This window comes from Stenella coeruleoalba, assembly GCF_951394435.1.
Source record: "Stenella coeruleoalba genome assembly, chromosome: 4".
Taxonomy (NCBI): Eukaryota; Metazoa; Chordata; class Mammalia; order Artiodactyla; family Delphinidae; genus Stenella; species Stenella coeruleoalba.
In genome coordinates, this window is record NC_137149.1 from 18,584,816 (window position 1) to 18,606,652 (window position 21,837).

General features: G+C 38.4%; 1 protein-coding gene across 3 annotated transcripts in view; it reads left to right on the top strand.

Annotated features, from left to right (window-relative positions):
* Positions 1-21,837, top strand: part of NUDT6 (nudix hydrolase 6) — a gene marked incomplete at its 3' end in the record, with an annotated part of 42,585 nt that overhangs the window by 8,545 nt on the left and 12,203 nt on the right. For 2 of the 3 annotated variants that reach the window (XM_079919196.1, XM_079919195.1), the window contains exon 3: positions 944-999. The exons of the other annotated variant lie outside the window; for it this stretch is intronic. In XM_079919196.1, the coding sequence (XP_079775322.1) occupies positions 944-999 (56 nt within the window). The remainder of the gene's footprint in view (positions 1-943; positions 1,000-21,837) is intronic. 3 annotated transcript variants of the gene reach the window in all.

The following is a 21,837-nucleotide window of genomic DNA, read 5'->3' on the forward strand; positions in this document are numbered from 1 at the left end:
TGGGCAATGTATATGATGAATGAGTAAATGAAAGCAATGGACTAGAACTTGAATATTCCAAAGCAATATATTGGTAAGTTATAACATTGTGTACATAACATGGTAAAGAAATTTAAGTGCTTTAAGGAGGAGGTCTTGAACTGAATATTGAGATATTTGAGATTTGGATCATCAGGGAGCACAACCCATGCTTATACATAGTGATTCAAGGAATAAAAATGAGAATGGAAAAGTCAATTCATTGACTCAATAAATCTTTTTAGGCATTTAAAATTGGACACTAATAGATGATCTTATTTACAAAACAGAAATAGAGACGCAGACATAGAGAACAAACATATAGACACCAAAGGAGTAAGCGGGGAGGGGGGTGGGATGAATTGGGAGATTGGGACTGACACATATCCACTATTGATACTAGCATAAAAATAGATAACTAATGAGAACCTACTGTATAGCACAGGGAACTCTACTCAGTGCTCTGTGGTGACCTAAATGGGAAGGAAATCCAAAAAAAGGGGATATATGTATACGTATAGCTGATTCATTTTGCTGTACAGTAGAAACTAACACAACATTGTAAAACAACTATACACCAATAAAACTTAATTTAAAAAAAAATTGGACACTAAACGCTAAAAAAGGATAGAAAGATTATTTATACTGTCAGGAATAGATGATCTAGAGAAGGAGATGCAAATGATTATCCTACGAGTTAGCATATGCTAGAATCATCATTGGTACTCCTAAGTTGTTAAAAGAACCTAGATAACTGAGCAACTGATTTCTTGCTGGAGAAATTTACAACTCTTCATGAATGAGGTGGTTATTTGAAGTAGGCCTTCAGGGATGGGTAGGATTTTGATGACCACAGGTAATAGTGTGGGAGTAGTCTGAGGTGAATGAAATTCATATTTCTCAATTATCTTCCCCCCCCCAACAGGAGCTGTATTTGATGAAAATACTAGAAAAATATTGGTTGTACAAGATCGAAATAAAGTAAGTTGTTTCTGCTTTATAAATTGCTTTCTAAATGTTCTATCTAGAGAAAAATAAAGTGTAGAATTTTGATATGCTCAAAGAATTATAGATATTTTTTAATTTACTCTGATCAATATTTTTATTGACATATGCTTGATTTACAATGTTGTGGTAATTTCTGCTGTACAGCAAAGTGATTCAGTCATATATATATATTCTTTTTTAAATATTCTTTTCCATTATGGTTTATCATAGGATACTGAGTATAGTACTCTATGCTATACATTAGGACCTTGTTGTTTATCCCCTGTACATATAAAAGCTTACATCTGTTAACCCCAACCTCCCACTCCATCTCTCTCCTAACCCTTTCCCCCTTGGCAACCACCAGTCTGTTCTCTATGTTCATGAGTCTGTTTCTGTTTCATAGACAGATTCATTTGTGTCATATTTTAGATTCCACACATAAGTGATATCATATGGTATTTATCTTTCTCTTTTTGACTTACTTAGTATGATAATCCATAATTGCATCCATGTTGCTGCAAATGGCATTATTTTGTTCTTTTTTATGGCTGAGTAGTATTCTATTATATATATGTACCACATCTTCTTTATCCATTCATCTGTCAATGGACATTTAGGTTGTTTCCTAGTCTTGGCTGTTGTGAATAGTGGTGCTATGGTATGAGGGAGTGTTCTAATTTCATTGATTTACATGTGGCTCTCCTACTTTGCCAACATCATTTGCTGAAGAGACTGTTTTTTTCCCATTGTATATTCTTGCCTTCTTTATCAAAGATTAATTGACCGTAGGTATGTGGGTTTATTTCTGGGCTCTCTGTTCTGTTCCATATTTCTGTTTTTGTGCCAGTACCATGCTGTTTTGATGACTATAGCTTTGTAGTATTGTCTGAAGTCTGGCAGGGTTATACCTCCTGCTTTGTTCTTTTTCTTGAGGATTGCATTGACAATTCTGGGTCTTTTATGGTTCCATATGAATTTTGGGATTTTTCTGGTTCTGTGAAAAATGTCATGGGTAATTTGATATGGATCACATTAAATCTGTAGATCACTTTGGGTAGTATGGCCATTTTAACAATATTAATTCTTCCAATCCAAGAGCATGGGATATCTTAGATATTTTTAAAGTCATTTCTGAGGTGTTGTTGATCATTTGGATATTTACTTAATCCAAAAAACACTTATCCAGTCCTTAAAAATGTCAGAGTAACCTAAGTATTCCTAAGTATTATTTTATGACTACAAAAAAATTATAAATGGCTGTATTTAATTAGGAAGACAAACTCTGTTTCTAACAAGCTGTTAAGATATTATTCCACTCATTCAATATTCATTAAGCTTCTACTCTGATCCAGGTGCTAAGAATACAAAGATTAATAAGACAGTATCCCTGATGTCCTGTAGCTTACTATCCATTTGGGAAAGTAGTCATATAACAGATTGTTAACAATTAACTTCACCTTTAAAAAGCCCCTAAAGACTTCTCCTTCGAAGTAACATTTAAACTGGGTCTTGAAGAAGGAGTAGGAGATTCGAGGCAAAACAAAAACAAAACAAAACAAAACAAAAACCAGGGTGGGGAAGGGAGGTGGGGTAGAAAAACAGACTGAGAAAATTAGAATTGCATATATGAAGGCACAGAGTTCAGAAAGGGGCTGACATGGTGTCTTAGTCCATTCATGCTGCTATAACAAAAACACCATAGACTGGATAGCTTAAACAACAAAACATTTTTTTTCCTAATATTTTATTTTGGAGTATAGTTGATTAACAATGTGTTAGTTTTAGGTGTACAGCAAAGTGATTCTGTTATACATATACATGTATCTATTCTTCTTCAAATTCTTTTCCCATTTAAGTTATTAAAGAATATTGAGCAGAGTTCCCTGTGCTATACAGTAGGTCCCTGGTGATTATTTTATATATAGTGGTGTGTATATGTTAATCCAAAACTTCTAATTTATCCCTCCCCTGGACGTTTCCCCCACCTGGCAACCACAAGTCTGCTTTCAAAGTCTGATTCTGTTTCTGATTTGCAAATAAGTTCATTTGTCTCTTTTTTTTTTAACATTTCACAAATAAGTGACGTCATATGATATTGTCTTTGTCTGACTTCATTTAGCATGATAATGTCTAGGTCCATCCATTTCATTCTTTTTTTATGGCTGAGTAATAGTCATTGTATATATATATATATATATATATATATATATATATATACACCACATCTTCTTTATCTGTTCATCTGTCCATGGAAATTTAGGTTGCTTTCATGTCTTGGCATGTAAATAGCATTGCAATGAATACTGGTTGTATGTATCTTTTCGAATCATGCTTTTCTTTGGATATATGCCCAGGAGTGGATTGCTGGATCATATGGTAATTCTATATTTAGTTTTTTAAGGAACCTCCATACTGTTCTTTATAGTGACCGTACCAACTTACATTCCCAGCAACAGTGTAGGAGGGTTCCCTTTTCTCCACACCCTCTCCAGCATTTATTGTTTGTAGACTTCTTGATGATGGCCATTTTGACCGGTGTGAGGCAATACCTCATTATAGTTTTGATTTGCATTTCTCTAAAAATTAGTGATGTTGATCATCTTTTCACGTGTTTGTTGGCCATCTGTCTTCTTTGGAGAACTATTTAGGTCTTCTGCCCATTTTTTAATTGGGTTGTTTGGGGTTTTTTTGATATTGAGCTGCATGAGCTCTTTGTATATTTTGGAGGTTAATCCCTGGTTGGTACCTTCATTTGCAAATATTTTCTCTCATTCTGAGGGTTGACCTTTTGTCTTGCTTATGGTTTCCTTTGCTATGCAAAAGCTTCTGAGTTTAATTATGTCTCATTTACTTATTTTTTAATTTTCATTACCGTAGGAGGTGGGTCAGAAAAGATCTTTTTTTTTTTTAACATCTTTATTGGAGTATAATTGCTTTATAATGGTGTGTTAGTTTCTGCTTTACAACAAAATAAATCAGTTATATATATACATATGTTCCCATATCTCTTCCCTCTTGCATCTCCCTCCCTCCCACCTACTCTATCCCACCCCTCCAGGGGGTCACAAAGCACCGAGCTGATCTCCCTGTGCTATGCGGCTGCTTCCCACTAGCTATCTACCTTACGTTTGTTAGTGTATATATGTCCATGCCTCTCTCTCGCTTTGTCACAGCTTACCCTTCCCCCTCACCATATCCTCAAGTCCATTCTCTAGTAGGTTTGTGTCTTTATTCCTGTCCTACCCCTAGGTTCTTCATGACATTTTTTTTTCTTAAATTCCATATATATGTGTTAGCATACGGTATTTGTCGTTCTCTTTCTGACTTACTTCACTCTGTATAACAGACTCTAGGTCTATCCACCTCATTACGAATAGCTCAATTTCGTTTCTTTTTATGGCTGAATAATATTCAATTGTATATATGTGCCACATCTTCTTTATCCATTCATCCGATGATGGACACTTAGGTTGTTTCCATCTCCTGGCTATTGTAAATAGAGCTACAATGAACATTTTGGTACATGACTCTTTGAATTATGGTTTTCTCAGGGTATATGCCCAGTAGTGGGATTGCTGGGTCATATGGTAGTTCTATTTGTAGTTTTTTAAGGAACCTCCATACTGTTCTCCATAGTAGCTGTACCAATTCACATTCGCACCAGCAGTGCAAGAGTGTTCCCTATTCTCCACACCCCCTCCAGCATTAATTGTTTCTAGATTTTTTGATGATGGCCATTCTGACCGGTGTGAGATGATATCTCATTGTAGTTTTGATTTGCATTTCTCTAATGATTAATGATGTTGAGCATTCTTTCATATGTTTGTTGGCAATCTGTATATCTTCTTTGGAGAAATGTCTATTTAGGTCTTCTGCCCATTTTTGGATTGGGTTTTGTGTTTTTTGTTATTGAGCTGCAAGAGCTGCTTGTAAATTTTGGAGATTAATCCTTCGTTGCTTCATTTGCAAATATTTTCTCTCATTCTGAGGGTTGTCTTTGGTCTTATTTATGGTTTCCTTTGCTGTGCAAAAGCTTTGAAGTTTCATTAGGTCCCATTTGTTTGTTTTTATTTCCATTTCTCTAGGAAGTGGGTCAAAAAGGATCTTGCTGTGATTTATGTCATAGCGTGTCCTGCCTATGTTTTCCTCTTAAGAGTTTGATAGTTTCTGGCCTTACATTTAGGTCTTTAATCCATTTTGACCTTATTTTTCTGTATGGTGTTAGGGAGTGATCTAATCTCATACTTCTACATGTACCTGTCCAGTTTTCCCAGCACCACTTATTGAACAGGCTGTCCTTTCTCCACTGTACATTCCTGCCTCCTTTATCAAAGCTAAGGTGACCATATGTGCGTGGGTCTATCTCTGGGTTTTCTATCCTGTTCCATTATCTACCTTTCTGTTTTTGTGCCAGTACCATACTGTCTTGATTACTGTACCTTTGTAGTATAGTCTGAAGTCAGGGAGCCTGATTCCTCCAGCTCTGGTTTCTGTTCTCAAGATTGCTTTGGCTATTCGGGGTATTTCGTGTTTCCATACAGATTGTGAAATTTTTTGTTCTAGTTCTGTGAAAAATGCCAGTGGTAGTTTGATAAGGATTGCATTGAATCTGTAGATTGCTTTGGGTAGTAGAGTCATTTTCACAGTGTTGATTCTTCCAATCCAAGAGCATGGGATATCTCTCCATCTATTTGTATCATCTTTAATTTCTTTCATCAGTGTCTTATAATTTTTTGTATACAGGTCTTTGGTCTCCTTAGGTAGGTTTATTCCTAGGTATTGTATTCTTTTTGTTGCAGTGGTAAATGGGAGTGTTTTCTTGATTTCACTTTCAGATTTTTCATCATTAGTGTATAGGAATGCCAGAGATTTATGTGGATTAATTTTCTGTCCTGCTACTTTACCAAATGCATTGATTAGCTCTAGTAGTTTTCTGGCAGCATCTTTAGGATTCTCTATGTATAGTATCATGTCATCTGCAAACAGTGACAGCTTTACTTCTTCTTTTCTGATTTGGATTCCTTTTATTTCCTTTTCTTCTCTGATTCCTGTGGCTAAAACTTCCAAAACTATGTTGAATAAGAGTGGTGAGAGTGGGCAACCTTTTCTTGTTCCTGATCTTCGAGGAAATGGTTTCAGTTTTTCACCATTGAGGACGATGTTGGTTGTGGGTTTGTCATATATGGCCTTTATTATGTTAAGGAAAGTTCCCTCTATGCCTACTTTCTGCAGGGTTTTTATAATAAATCAGTGTTGAATTTTGTCGAAAGCTTTCTCTGCATCTATTGAGATGATCATATGGTTTTTCTCCTTCAATTTGTTAATATGGTGTATCACACTGATTGATTTGCATATACTGAAGAATCCTTGGATTCCTGGAGTAAACCCCACTTGATCATGGTGTATGATCCGTTTAATGTGCTGTTGAATTCTGTTTGCTAGTATTTTGTTGAGGATTTTTGTATCTGTGTTCATCAGTGATACTGGCCTGTAGTTTTCTTTCTTTGTGACACCCTTGTCTGGTTTTGGTATCAGGGTGATGTTGGCCTCGTAGAATGAGTTTGGGAGTGTTCCTCCCTCTGTTATATTTTGGAAGAGTTTGAGAAGGATAGGTGTTAGCTCTTCTCTAAATGTTTGATAGAATTCACCTGTGAAGCCATCTGGTCCTGGGCTTTTGTTTGTTAGAAGATTTTTAATCACAGTTTCAATTTCAGTGCTTGTGATTGGTCTGTTCATATTTTCTATTTCTTCCTGATTCAGTCTTGGCAGGTTGTGCATTTCTAAGAATTTGTCCATTTCTTCTAGGTTGTCCATTTTATTGACATAGAGTTGCTTGTAGTAATCTCTCATGATCTTTTGTATTTCTGCAGTGTCAGTTGTTACTTCTACTTTTTCATTTCTAATTCTATTGATTTGCGTCTTCTCCCTTTTTTTCTTGATGAGTCTGGCTAATGGTTTATCAATTTTGTTTATCTTCTCAAAGAACCAGCTTTTAGTTTTATTGATCTTTGCTATCATTTCTTTCATTTCTTTTTCATTTATTTCTGATCTGATTTTTATGATTTCTTTCCTTCTGCTAACTTTGGGGTTTTTTTGTTCTTCTTTCTCTAATTGCTTTAGGTGCAAGGTTAGGTTGTTTATTCGAGATGTTTCCTGTTTCTTAAGGTAGGATTGTATTGCTATAAACTTCCCTCTTAGAACTGCTTTTGCTGCATCCCATAGGTTTTGGGTCGTCATGTCTCCATTGTCATTTGTTTCTAGGTATTTTTTGATTTCCTGTTTGATTTTTTCAGTGATCACTTCGTTATTAAGTAGTGTATTGTTTAGCCTCCATGTGTTTGTATTTTTTACAGATCTTTTCTTGTAATTGATATCTAGTCTCATAGCATTGTGGTCGGAAAAGATACTTGATACAATTTCAATTTTCTTATATTTACCAAGGCTTGATTTGTGACCCAAGATATGATCGATCCTGGAGAATGATCCATGAGCACTAGAGAAAAATGTGTATTCTGTTGTTTTTGGATGGAATGTCATATAAATATCAATTAAGTCCTTCTTGTTTAATGTATCATTTAAAGCTTGTGTTTCCTTATTTTCATTTTGGATGATCTGTCCGTTGGTGAAAGTGGGGTGTTAAAGTCCCCTACTATGAATGTGTTACTGTCAATTTCCCCTTTTATGGCTGTTAGTATTTGCCTTATGTATTGAGGTGCTCCTATGTTGGGTGCATAAATATTTACAATTGTTATATCTTCTTCTTGGATCGATCCCTTGATCATTATGTAGTGTCCTTCTTTGTCTCTTGTAATAGTCTTTAGTTTAAAATCTATTCTGTCTGATATGAGAATTGCTACTCCATCTTTCTTTTGGTTTCCATTTGCATGAAATATCTTTTTCCATCCCTTTACTTTCAGTCTGTATGTGTCTCTAGGTCTGAAGTGGGTCTCCTGTAGACAGCAAATATATGGGTCTTGTTTTTGTATCCCTCAGCCAATCTGTGTCTTTTGCTGGGAGCGTTTAGTCCATTTACATTTAAGGTAATTAGTGATATGTATGTTCCTATTCCCATTTTCTTAATTGTTTTGGGTTCGTTATTGTAGGTCTTTTCCTTCTCTTGTGTATCTTGCCTAGAGAAGTTCCTTTAGCAGTTGTTGTAGAGCTGGTTTGGTGGTGCTGAACTCTCTCAGCTTTTGCTTGTCTGTAAAGGTTTTAATTTCGCCATCAAATCTGAATGTGATCCTTGCTGGGTAGAGTAATGTTTGTTGTGGGATTTTCTCCTTCATCACTTTAAATATGTCCTGCCAGTCCCTTCTGGCTTGCAGAGTTTCTGCTGAGAGATCAGCTGTTAACCTTATGGGGATTCCCTTGTGTGTTATTTGTTGTTTTTCCCTTGCTGCTTTTAATATGTCTTGTTTGTATTTAATTTTTGACAGTTTGATTAATATGTGGCTTGGTGTATTTCTCCTTGGATTTATCCTGTATGGGACTCTCTGTGCTTCCTGGACTTGATTAACTATTTCTTTCCCATATTAGGGAAGTTTTCAACTATAATCTCTTCAAATATTTTCTCAGTCCCTTTCTTTTTCTCTTCTTTTTCTGGAACCCGTATAATTCGAATGTTGGTTTGTTTGATGTTGTCCCAGAGATCTCTGACACTGTCCTCAGTTCTTTTCATTCTTTTTTCTTTATTCTGCTCTGCAGTAGTTATTTCCACTATTTTATCTTCCATGTCACTTGTCCGTTCTTCTGCCTCAGTTATTCTGCTATTGATCCCATCTAGAGTATTTTTAATTTCATTTATTGTGTTGTTCATCGTTGTTTGTTTCGTCTTTAGTTCTTCTAGGTTCTTGTTAAATGTTTCTTGCATTTTGTCCATTCTACTTCCAAGATTTTGGATCATCTTTACTGTCATTATTCTGAATTCTTTTTCAGGTAGACTGCCTATTACCTCTTCATTTGTTAGGTCTGGTGCATTTTTATCTTGCTCCTTCATCTGCTGTGTAAGTTTTTCTGTCTTCTCATTTTGCTTATCTTACTGTGTTTGGGGTCTCCTTTTTGCAGGCTGCAGGTTCGTAGTTCCCGTTGTTTTTGGTGTCTGTCCCCAGAGGCTAAGGTTGGTTCAGTGGGTTGTGTAGCCTTCCTGGTGGAGGGGACTAGTGCCTGTGTTTTGGTGGATGAGGCTGGATCTTGTCTTTCTGGTGGGCAGGTCCACGTCTGGTGGTGTGTTTTGAGGTGTCTGTGGCCTTATGATTTTAGGCAGCCTCTCTTCTAATGGGTGGGGTTGTGTTCCTGTCTTGCTAATTGTCTGTTATAGCATGTCCAGCACTGTAGCTTGCTGGTCGTTGAGTGAAGCTGGGTGTTGGTGTTGAGATGGAGGTCTCTGGGAGATTTTCGCCATTTGATATTATGTGGAGCTGGGAGGTCTCTTGTGGACCAGTGTCCTGAAGTTGGCTTTCCCACCTCAGAGGCACAGCACTGACTTGTGGCTGCAGCATCAAGATACTTTCATCCACACAGCTCAGAATTAAAGGGAGAAAAAGTAGAAAGAAACAATAGGAAGGGAGGGAGCGAGGGAGCGAGGGAGGGAGGGAGGGAGGAAGGGAGGAAGGAGAAAGAAAGAAAGAAAAGAAAGAAGGAAGGAAAGAAAGGGAAAAGAAAAGAAAAGGAAAGAAGGGGAGGGAGGGAGGGAGGAAGGAGGGAAGGATGGAAAAAAAGAAAGAAGATAAAGTAAGATAAAATATAATTAAATTATTAAAATAAAAAAATAATTATTAAGAGAAAAATACGGACGGATAGAACCCTCGGACAAATGGTGGAAGCAAAGCTATACAGACAGAAGCTCACACAGAAGCATACATATACACACAAAAAGAGGTAAAGAGGAGAAAATCATAAATCTTGCTCTCAAAGTCCACCTCCTTAATTTGGGATGATTCGTTTTCTATTCATGTATTCCACAGATGCAGGGTACATCAAGTTGATTTTGGAGCTTTAATCTGCTGCTTCTGAGGCTGCTGGGAGAGATTTCCCTTTCTCTTCTTTGTTCTTAACAGCTCCCAGGGGCTCAGCTTTGGATTTGGCCCCGCCTCTGCGTGTAGGTCGCCGGAAGGCATCTGTTCTTCGCTCAGACTGGACGGGGTTAAAGGAGCCGCTGATTCGGGGGCTCTGGCTTACTCAGGCCGGGGGGAGGGAGGGGCACGGAGTGCAGGGCGAGCCTACGGTGGCAGAGGCAGCAGTGATGTTGCACCAGCCTGAGGCGCACTGTGCGTTCTCCTGGGGGAGTTGTCCCTGGATCCCGGGACCCTGGCAGTGGCGGGCTGCACAGGCTCCCCGGAAGGGGGGTGTGGAGAGTGACCTTTGCTCACACACAGGCTTCTTGGTGGTGGCAACAGCAGCCTTAGCGTCTCATGCCTGTCTCTGGGGTCCGCGCTTTTAGCCACGGCTCGCGCCCGTCTCTGGAGCTCCTTTAAGCAGCGTTCTTAATCCCCTCTCCTCGCGCACCAGGAAAGAAAGAGGGAAGAAAAAGTCTCTTGCCTCTTCGGCAGGTCCAGACTTTTCCCCGGACTCTTTCCCTGCCAGCCGTGGCGCACTAATGCCCTGCAGGCTGTGTTCACGCCGCCAGCCCCAGTCCTCTCCCTGCGCTCCTACCGAAGCCCGAGCCTCAGCTCCCAGCCCCGCCTGCCCCGGCGGGTGAGCAGACAAGCCTCTCGGTCTGGTGAGTGCCGGTCGGCCCTGAACCTCTGTGCGGAAATCTCTCCGCTCTGCCCCCTGCACCCCTGTTGCTGTGCTCTCCTCCGCGGCTCCGAAGCTTTCCTCCTCCGCCACCCACAGTCTCCGTCCACGAAGGGGCTTCTAGTGTGTGGAAACCTTTCCTCCTTCACAGCTCCCTCCCACTGCTGCAGGTCTGGTCCCTATCCTTTTGTCTCTGTTTATTCTTTATTCTTTTTCCCTACCCAGGTACATGGGGGGTTTCTTGCCTTTTGGGATGTCTGAGGTCTTCTGCCAGCATTCAGCAGGTGTTCAGTAGCAGTTGTTCCACGTGTAGATGTATTTCTGGTGTATCTGTGGGGAGGAAGATGATCTCCGCGTCTTACTCTTCCGCCATCTTCGATAAAATCTCCAGAAAAGATCTTGCTTAGATTTATGTCTAAGAGTGTTCTGCCTGTGTTTTCCTCTAAGAGTTTCATAATGTCCAGCTTTACATTTAGGTCTTTAATCCATTTTGAGTTTATTTTTGTGTATGGTGTTAGGGAGTGTTCTAATTTCATTCTTTTTTTTTGCGGTATACGGGCCTCTCACTGTTGTGGCCTCTCCCATTGCAGAGCACAGGCTCCAGACGTGCAGGCTCAGCAGCCATGGCTCACAGGCCCCCAGCCGCTCCGAGGCACGTGGGATCTTCCCAGACCGGGGCATGAACCCATGTCCTCTGCATCAGCAGGCGGACTCTCAACCACTGCGCCACCAGGGAAGCCCTCTAATTTCATTCTTTTACTTGTAGCTGTCCAATTTTCCCACCACCACTTATTGAAGAGTCTGTGTTTTCTCCATTGCATATTCTTGCCTCCTTTGTCATAGATTAGGTGACCATAGGTGGGTGGGTTTATCTCTGGGCTTTCTATCCTGTTCCATTGATGTATATTTCTATTTTTGTGCCAGTACCATACTGTCTTGGTTACTGTAGCTTTGTAGTATAGTCTGAAGTCAGGGATCCTGATTCCTCCAGCTCCATTTTTCTTTCTCAAGATTGCTTTGGCTCTTCAGGTTCTTTGGTGTTTCATACAAATTGTAAAATTTTTTATTCTAGTTCTGTGAAAAATGCCATTGGTAATTTGATAGGGATTGCATTGAATCTGTAGATTGCTTTGGGTAGTATAGTCATTTTCACAATATTAATTTTTCCAATCCCAGAACATGGTATGTCTCTCCATCTGTTTGTGTCATCTTCCATTTCTTTCATCAGCACATTATAGTTTTCAGAGTACAGGTCTTTTGCCTCAGATTTTTCTTGTTCCCTGAAATAAGCTTGTATCACTATAAACTTCCCTCTTAGAACTGCTTTTAATGCATCCCAAAGGTTTTGGATTGTCGTTTTTTCGTTGGTAGGTGTGTTATTCTTTTTGATGCAATGGTAAGAGGGATTGTTTCTTTAATTTCTCTTTCTGATCTTTCATTGTTAGTGTATAGGAATGCAAGATATTTTTGTGTGTTAATTTTGTATCCTGCAACTTTACTGAATTCATTGATGAACTCTAGTCGTTTTCTGGTAGCATCTTTAGGATTTCCTGTGTATAATCTCATGTCATCTGCAAACAGTGACAGTTCTACTTCTCCAATTTGGATCCCTTTTATATCTTTCTCTTCTCTGATTGCTGTAACTAAGACTTCCAAAATTACGTTGAATAAAAATGGTGAGAGTGTACATCCTTGTCTTGTTCCTGATCTTAGAGGAAATGCTTTCAGCTTTTCACCATTGAGAATGATGTTAGCTATAGGGTTGTCATGTGTAGCCTTTATTATGTTGAGGTAGGTTCCCTCTGTGCCCACTTTCTTGATAGTTTTTATCATAAATCAGTGTTCAATTTTGTCAAAAGCTTTTTGTGCATCTATTGAGATGATCATAGGGTTTTTTTATTTTTATTCTTCAGTTTCTTAATGTTGTTTATCACACTGATTGACTTGCGGATATTTAAGAATCCTTGCATCCCTGGGATAAATCCCACTTGTTCATGGTGTATGATTCTTTTAATGTATTGTTGGATTCAGTTTGCTAGTATTTGATTGAGGATTTTTGTGTCTATGTTCATCAGTGATATTGGCCTGTGAATTTTTTTGTGTGTGTGTGGTATCTTTGTCTGGTTTTGGCCTCATGGAATGAATTTAGGAATGTTCCTTCCTCTGCAATTTCTTGGAAGAGTTTCAGAAGGAGAGGTGTTAACTCTTCTCTAAATGTTTGGTAGAATTCGCCTGTGAAGCCACCTGGTCCTGGACGTTTGTTTGGTGGGGGTTTTTTAATCACAGCTTCAATTTCAGTATTTGTGATTGGTCTGTTCATATTTTCTATTTCTTCCTGGTTCAGTCTTGGGAGATTGGACCTTTCTTAGAATTTGTCCATTTTATTGGCATATAGTTGCTTTTAGTAGTCTCATATGATTTCATGTATTTCTGTGTTGTCCATTGTAACTTCTTTTTTATTTCTAATTTTATTGATTTGAGTTCTCTCCCTTTTTTTCTTGATGAGTCTGGCAAAAGATTTATCAGATCTGTTTATCTTTTCACAGAGCCATCTTTTAGTTTTGATCTTTGCTGTTGTTTTCTTCATCTCTGTTTCATTTATTTCAGCTCTGATCCTTATGGTTTCTTTCCTTCAAGTAACTTGGGGGTTTTTTTGCTCGTCTTTCTCTAGTTGTTTTAGGTATAAGGTTAGGGTGTATATTTGAGATTTTTCTTGTTTCCTGAGATAAGCTTGTATCACTATAAACTTCCCTCTTAGAACTGCTTTTGCTGTGTCCCACAGGTTTTGGATCATTGTGTTTTCATTGTAATTTGTCTCTAGGTATTTTTTGATTTCCTCTTAGAATTCTTCAGTGGTCCATTGGCAGTTTAGTCTCCACATGTTTGTGTTTTTTACAGTTTTCTTCTTGTATGTGATTTCTAATCTCAAAACGTTGTGGTTGGAAAAGTTGCTTGATATAATTTCAGTTTTCTTAAATTTACTAAGGCTTGATTTGTGGCCCAAGATGTGCTCTATCCAGGAGAAAATTCCATGTGCACTTGAGAAGAACATGTATTCTGCTGCTTTCAGATGGAAAGTTCTGTAAATATCAATTAAGTCTATGTGGTCTAATGTGTTATTTAAGGTCTGTTTCCTTATTGATTTTCTGTCTGGATGATCTGTCTGTTGATGAAAGTGGGTTGTTAAAGTCCCCCACTATTATTGTGCTACTGTCAATTTCTCCTTTTATGGCTGTTAACATTTGCCTCATATGTTGAGTTCCTCTCTGTTGGGTGCATATGTATTTACAGTTGTTATATTTTCTTATACTGATCCCTTGATCCTTATGTAGTAGCCTTCTTTGTCTCTTATAACAGTCTATAAAGTCTGTTTTGTCTGATTTGAGTATTGTTGCTCCAGCTTTCTTTTGATTTCCATTTGCATGGAATACCTTTTTCCATCCCCTCACTTTCAGTCTGTATAAGTCCCTGGATCTGAAATGTGTCTCTTGTAGACTGCGTGTATATGGGTCTTGTTTTTGTATCCATTCAGCCAGTCTCCGTCTTTTGGTTGGGCCATTTAATCCATTTACATTTAAGGTAATTATCGATATGTATGTTCTTATTGCCATTTTGTTAGTTGTTTTGGGTTTGTTTTTGTAGGTTTTTTTTTCTTCCCTTCCTCTTTTGTTCTCTTGTGATTTGATGACTATCTTTTCTGTTGTGTTTGGATTGCTTTTTCTTTTTTTGTGTGTGTATCTATTGCAGATTTTCGGTTTGCAGTTCCCATGAGGTTTTGATGTAGCAGGCCATATATATATGAGATTGTTTTAAGTTGCTGGTCTCTTAATTTCCAAACCATTTCCAATATCCTCCATTTGTACTCTGCTTTGCTCACAATTTCTGGTTTTCCTATCATATTTGTGTGTAGATGATTTCCAACCTTAACTGTATGTTTGCCTTTACCAGTGAGCTTTCTCATTCATAATTTTCTAGTTTCTAGTTGTGACCTTTTCTGCCTAGAGAAGTTTCTTTACCATTTATTGTAAAGCTAGTTTGGTGGTGCTGAATTCTCTTAGCTTTTGCTTGTCTGTAAAGATTTTGATTTCCCCATCGAATCTGAATGAGAGCCTTACTGGATACATTATTCTTTGTTCTAGGTTTTTCCCTTTCATCTCTAAATATATCGTGCCACTTCCTTCTTGCCTGAATAGTTACTGCTGAAAACTCAGCTGTTAACCTTATGGGGATTCCCTTGTATTTTATTTGATGCTTTCCTCCTTCACAGCTCCCTCCCTGGGGCTCAGGTCCCATTGGATTCCTTTCTCTCTCTTTTTTCCTTTATTCTTTTGTCTTAACTCGGTTATGTGGAAGTTTTCTTGACCATTCTGCCAGCATTCACTAGATGTTCTGTGTGAATCATTCCACTTGTCTTTGTGTTTTTGATGTATTTGTGGGAGGAGGTAAACCTCTAATAGTTTTGTGTGGAGTCTTTAGGGTTTCCTATATGGAGTATTATGTCATCTGCGTATAAATACAATTTTGCCTCTTCCCTTCTGGTTTGGATACTTTTTATTTCTTGTCTCATTGCTGTGGCTAGGACTGCCAATACTATGTTGAATAGAAATGGTGAGAGTGGGCATCCTTATCTTGTTCCAGAATTTAGTGGGATGGCTTTCAGCTTTTCACCATTGAGTATTATGTTGCCTGTGGGTTTGTCTTAAATGGCTTTTATTACAGAGATATTTTCCCTCTATACCCACTTTGTTGAGAGTTTTTATCATGAATGGATGTTGAATGTTGTGGAATGCTTTTTCTGCATCTGTTGAGATAACCATGTGGTTTTTGTCTTTCCTTTTGTTAATGTGGTGTGTCACGTTGATTGATTTGCATATGTTGAACCATTCTTGCAACCCTGGAATTAATTCAACTTGGTCTTTGTTTTTGATCTTTGTATGTATTGTTGGATTCGGTTTTCTAGTATTTTGTTGACGATTTTTGCATCTGTGTTCTTCAAAGATGTTGGCCTGTAATTTTCTTTTTTTGTAGTGTCTTTGTCTGGTTTTGGTATTACGGCGATGGTCACTTCATAGAATGAATTTGGGAGTGTTCCCTTCTCCTCAGTTTTTTGGAATAGTTTGAGGAGGATAGGTATAAGTTCTTCTTTCTATGTTTGGTAGAATCCCCCAGTGAAGCTGTCCAGTCCTGGGTTATTGTTTGCAGTTTTTTTAATTACAGATTCTGTTTCACATCTAGAGGTTGGTCTGTTCAAGTTACCTATTTCTTCTTGACTCAGTTTTGGCAGGCTGTATGTTTCTAAAATTTGTCCATTTCTTCTAGGTTGTTCAGTTTGTTGGCATATAACTGTTCATAGGATTCTCTTAGGATTTTTTTTTTTCTTATTTCTGGTGGTATCAGTTGTTATTTCTTCTCTTTCATTTCTTAATTTGTTTATTTGGGTTCTCTCTCTTTTTTTCTTGATGAACCTGCCTAGAGGTTTGTCAATTTTGTTTTTTTCAAAAATGCAGCTCTTGCCTTTATTGATCTTTTCTCTTGTTTTTTTGGATCTCTCTTCTATTTCCTCTCTGATCTTTATTATTTCTTTCCTTCTGCTGACTTTACTGACTTTGGATTTTGTGCATTCTTCTTTTTCTAAAATTCTTTCAGTTGGTAGGTTAGGTTGTTTATTTGAGATTTTTCTTGTTTCTTGAAGAAGTCCCGTATCGCCATGAACTTCCCTCATAGAACTGCTTTTGCTGCATCCTATGGATTTTGTAAGGTTGTGTTTTTATTTTCGTCTGTCTCAGGGTATTTTCTGATTTCCTCTTTGATCTCATTGTTGACCCATTGGTTTTTTAGTACCATATTGTTTAGTCTCCATGTGTTCATTCTTTTCCCAATTTTCTTTCTGTGGTTAATTTCTAGTTTCATGTAGTCAGAAAAGATGCTTGAGGTAAATTCTATCCTCTTAAATTTGTTGAGGCTTGTTTTGTGTCCTAGTATGTGTTTTATCCTAGAGAATGTTCCATGTGCACTTGAGAAGAATGTTTATTTTGGTTTTTTTGGATGTAGTGTCCTGTAGACATCAATTAAGTCCAACTGGTCTATTGCGTCATTTAGGACCTCTGTTGCTTTATTGATTTTCTGTCTGTAGTATTTGTCTGTTTATATCAGTGGGGTGTTAAAGTCTCCTACCATTATTGTATTTTTGTCAGTTTCTCACTTTATGTCTGTTATGTATTTGTTTTATATATTTAAGTGCTCTTATATTGGGTGCATATATGTTACAGTGTAATATCAGGTTTTTTGTATTGATCCCTTTCATCATTATAAAGTGTCCATCTTTGTCTTTCTTTGTAGACTTTTTAAAAAAGTCTGTTTTGTCCGATACGAGTATTGCTACCCCTGCTTTCTGGTTTCCATTTGCATGAAATATCTTTTTCCATCCCCTCACTTTCAACCTGTGTGTGTATTTCACCCTAAAGTGAGTCTCTTGTCCACAGCATATTATAGGTGGTTTTTTTTTTTTAATCCAGTCTGTCACTCTGTGTCTTCTGATCAGAGCATTTAGTCCATTGACACATAAAGTAATTATTGATAGGTATGTACTTGTTGCCATTTAAAACCTTGTTTTCCAGTTGTTTTTGAGCTCTTTTTGGCTCATTTCTTCTTTTTTTTTTCCTTTTGTGATTTGATGGTTTTCTTTTTTAGTTTGCTTGAGTTTCTTTCTTTTTAGTTTTTTTGAATCTATTGTATGTTTTTGATTTGTGGCTACCCTGGTTTACAAGTATGTTGCTTTAAATTGATAGTCATGCAAGTTCAAACACATTCTAAAAGATTTACATTTTTATACTCCCCTCCCCCACTTTTTGTGATTTTGATATCCTGTTTTGCATCTTCATGCTTACCCTTTTACTGTTTGTTCTAGTTATAATCACTTTTACAATTTTTTATTTTTTTTTAAATCTGTGTGCTTGCTTATTTAATTTTCAATCCTTTCATATATTTGCCTATCCTATTGTGTTTTTCTTTTTCTATAGGTTCTTGCTTCTTTTCTATTTAGAGAAGACCTTTCAGTATTTCTTTTAGGATAGGTTTAGTATTGCTGAATTCTTTTAGTTTTTGCTTGTCTGAGAAATTCTTTCTCTCCTAAATGATAATCTTGCTGGGTAGAGTATCTTAGGTTGCAGGTTTTTCCCTTTCAGGTCTTTGAATATATCATGTCACTCCCTTCTGGCCTGCAGAGTTTCTGCAGAGAAATCAGCTGATAGCCTTATGGGATTCCCTTGTAACTGACTCTTTGTTTTTCTCCTGCTGCCTTTAGAATCCTCACTTTAACTTTTGCCATTTTAATTATGATATGTCTTTGTGTGTGTTCATGTTGTTTGGGACCCTCTGTGTTTCCTGTACCTGGATATATGTTTCCTTCTTAAGGTTTGGAAAGTTTTCAGCCATAATTTCTTCAAATACATTTTTGATACCCTTTTTTCTCTCTTCTCCTTCTGTGCATAGGTTGGCACACTTTACATATCCCATAGATCTCGTATGTTGCTTTCATTTTTTTTCATTTGTCTTTCTGTCTGCTGTTCTGATTGGGTGATTGCCATTATTCTGTCTTCTAGATTACTTATTCCTTCTGTGTCATTTAGTCTGCTATTCATTGCTTCTAGATTGGTTTTTATCTCAGTAATTGAATTGTCTGTTTGGTTCATTTTTAGTTTATAGTTCCTTGTTGCAGTGATCTGAATTTTATTAATAGTCTTTTTTATTTTATTAATAAATAAACTTTTATTATTTATTTTATTAATGATCTTAGTAAATTTCATTTAATAATCTGAATTTTATTAATAATCTTTTTTTTAACTTTATTTTTGGCTGTGTTGGGTCTTTGTTGCTGCGTGTGGGCTTTATTTGTGGTGAGCGGGGCCTACTCTTCGTTGCAGCATGTGGGCTTCTCATTGTGGTGGCTTCTCTTTTGCAGAGCATGGGCTCTAGGCACATGGGCTTCAGCAGTTGTATCACGCAGGCTCAGTAGTTGTGGCACATGGGCTTAGTTGCTCCACAGCATGTGGGATCTTCCCAGACCAGGGATCAAACCCCCGTTTCCCTTGCATTAGCAGGCGGATTCTTAACCACTGTGCCATCAGGGAAGTCCCAATAATCTTTCTTAAATCAGCATTTTTATTACCTCATTTTTGGACTCAGGGTCTAATAGACTGGTGAGGTCTGTTTCATTATTTGTTCTTTCAGGAGATTTCTCTTGTTCTTTTTATTTGGAGTAGTTCCTCTGTTTTTTAACTTTCTCTGTCTCCGTGAATTTAGGAGAAACCATTATCTACTTTGATCTTGAAGGGGTGTTTCCCTGTGTAGACTGTGTGAGTGTTATTTTTGGTGCAAGGGCTTGTTTTGGTATAGATGCCAGCCACTTCTTTCTTCAGAGTGTGCTGGCTGTTATCCCATTGATAGGGGTTGTAATAGGTGGTGTGGTGTGCAGAACCTGTGCTAGATGAGGGGCAGGGCTTCCTCTTTGCTCCATGGCTGTCACCACCCTGTTGGGGGCAGTGTCTGCTCCCCAGTTGTTGAAGAAGCCCTAATGGTTGGGTGCAGTTAGGTTCAGTTGCCCTCGAGTGTGTGCTCTGCCCCAAAGGAGGTGACCGCAGAAGCATATAAGGCCTGTGTAGTCACAGTGAACCTATGCACCTGTAGTTTCCCACGGTTTCGCCCAGAAGCAGCCCATGGTCTCGTCCCTTTCTCTGTTGTGTTCATCCCAGACCTAGTGCTAGGCTGTGGTGCGGAGTAGGCTGGGGCTGGAGGCTGTGACTGCAGGAATTGAGGTTGCTGTGCTGCACCTGGGACCTGGGCAGCCTCTGTGGTAGACCTCTACCAGGACCTGCCAGCCCCACATCCAGCTCCACCCTGCAGTGCGAAGTGGGTGGAGCTGGAGCCAGAGCACTCCCACAGGAAACGTACCACTGCGTACTCCTGCCCAGGGCCTGTCTGCTCAAGACGCAGCATCCAGCCACTCTTTTTTATGGCACCACCTGTGCATGCGCTGACCAAGTCTGCTGCAGCCGACCCGCCCCTGCTGTCCACACCTACCACAGGCTCCGAGGTTCTCCCCAGACCACACCTCAGACCCTTCAGGTCGTCTCTGTGCAGCTATATCGAGTCCTCTCCCAGGGACTTGGAGATTTGGCAGTTAGCCACTGCACGTAATTGTGGCACCGCCCGATGCAGCCCTGACAGTGTCTGCTCAGTTTGATCCACCACCCGCATGTGTGCACTGACAGTGGTCTCTGCAGTTTGGCCCTGATCCACCTCAGGCGGCCCAGTCTGTATGCGCAACTAGATTGCACCTCTGCCCTTATCTCACACCAGGCTGAGGTGTGGAGTAAGCGGGACCCAGGCGTTCACCCCTTCGGATTGGGAAGTGTGGCAAGGCGGCACCCGCCAGTGCTGGTCTCTTTTTGCCCTGATTGTTAGCAAGCCAGCACGCACACACTCCTCACAAGCAGAGTCTAGGCTTCTCCAGCCCCTTTATCTGACTCAGCAGATTTCCCAGCAGGCAATGGGGCTCCCTGGGCCAAGCGTCTGCCTGTATGGACCGTCTCTCCTTTACAGATGGGAATGGTAAAATATTTGGTTTGAGAGCTAGATTGGAAACAGAATTAAAGAGCCTCATACACCCAAATAAGAACTATAGGCAACTAGAAGTAACAGAAGTTTTTAAGAGAAGTACCATGCTTAGAGGTCAGATGCTTTCATGCTCAGGAGTATAAGTGACGAGAGTAATTACTTTGATACTTTCTGAGACTTCAGTAGATATTGGTGGATAGAGTCATACATTTTTCTCCTCATATATGTTTTTAAATTTTAAACTAATATTCATAATTATAGCTGAAAGCAGTATCAATCATTTCTCAGAAATGCTATCTGAAAGCACTCTCATGGTATTAAGTAACGTTAAAGTTTTAGTTAAGGCAGGATCTCTGACTCAAACTAAGCTTTATCTTCAACAGATTTTTATTGGGTACCTAAAGTAGTATTGTGCCTAGCCTTCAGTAAGTTTTATATTTGAATTGGAGTACATATATATATATATATATATATATGTATGTATATTTGATGGTAATGAGTGGAGAGTAAGTAGGAAGCAAGACTGAATGGTAAAAATAGGGCCTAGTTATGAGGGGGCCTGAGCCAGGAAGAGGAGTTTAGATTTGACATAGAAACAATTCAGATTTTGTTTACTGAAAGATTTTGATTGAGGTGACAGTGACGAAGATGATATATGGACAGCTATACTCTGTTTGTTTATCACTATACTATGTTATTTACCCTTTTACCATAGGGTAAATTGCTAGATCTAGAAATTGGAGATAGGGTGAAAGGCACGCAGAGGGGCTATTTACCCAAAATTATGCAGATAACGTAGTAGTAAAACCAATCTAATTTTAGAGTCTGTAATCTTAAAAAAAATTAGCCGAAACCTAAATAAACTCACTTCATGTGAGAGTGATAAGCCCTGATTCTCTCCACATTCAATTCCAAGCATCAAGTAAGGATTTCAAAGACATACAGCTATTTCCCTACATGCCTTGAAATTATGAGGGACACCAGATGGTCCTTAACTTACCCTACTCTAACCTACAAAAGCACAGTTCCCGTAGTCATTATTTTACTATTTTATCATTCAGGTCTTAACTACCCTTAGGCCAAAGGAGGTTGTATTAATATATAATATTTAGTACCCAAGGTCTGAGAAAACTTACTTAGGATTTTGTTCAATTAAATTGGGTTAGACTGAAAGTGGATATTATAACTCTGCAGTATGGCAGAGAGATGATATGCCCAAATATTATTGGCAGATACCATATATATATGGTATACAAGTATACAAGTAACATAAATTGGTTAATTTCCTTTGCTAAGTTTGAAAAATAATCTATACCTTCATATATAAAAGTTACTTCTAAAGAGATATTATAAAAGTTTTACTATCTTTTAAGTGTATCCCTTTAACTGTCTTTTCCTTGCATTTAAAGAAGCAACAGTATCACCAAAATTTAATTTTTTCTACGCTTAGGTGACATAAGAAGTTGTACAAACAAAATT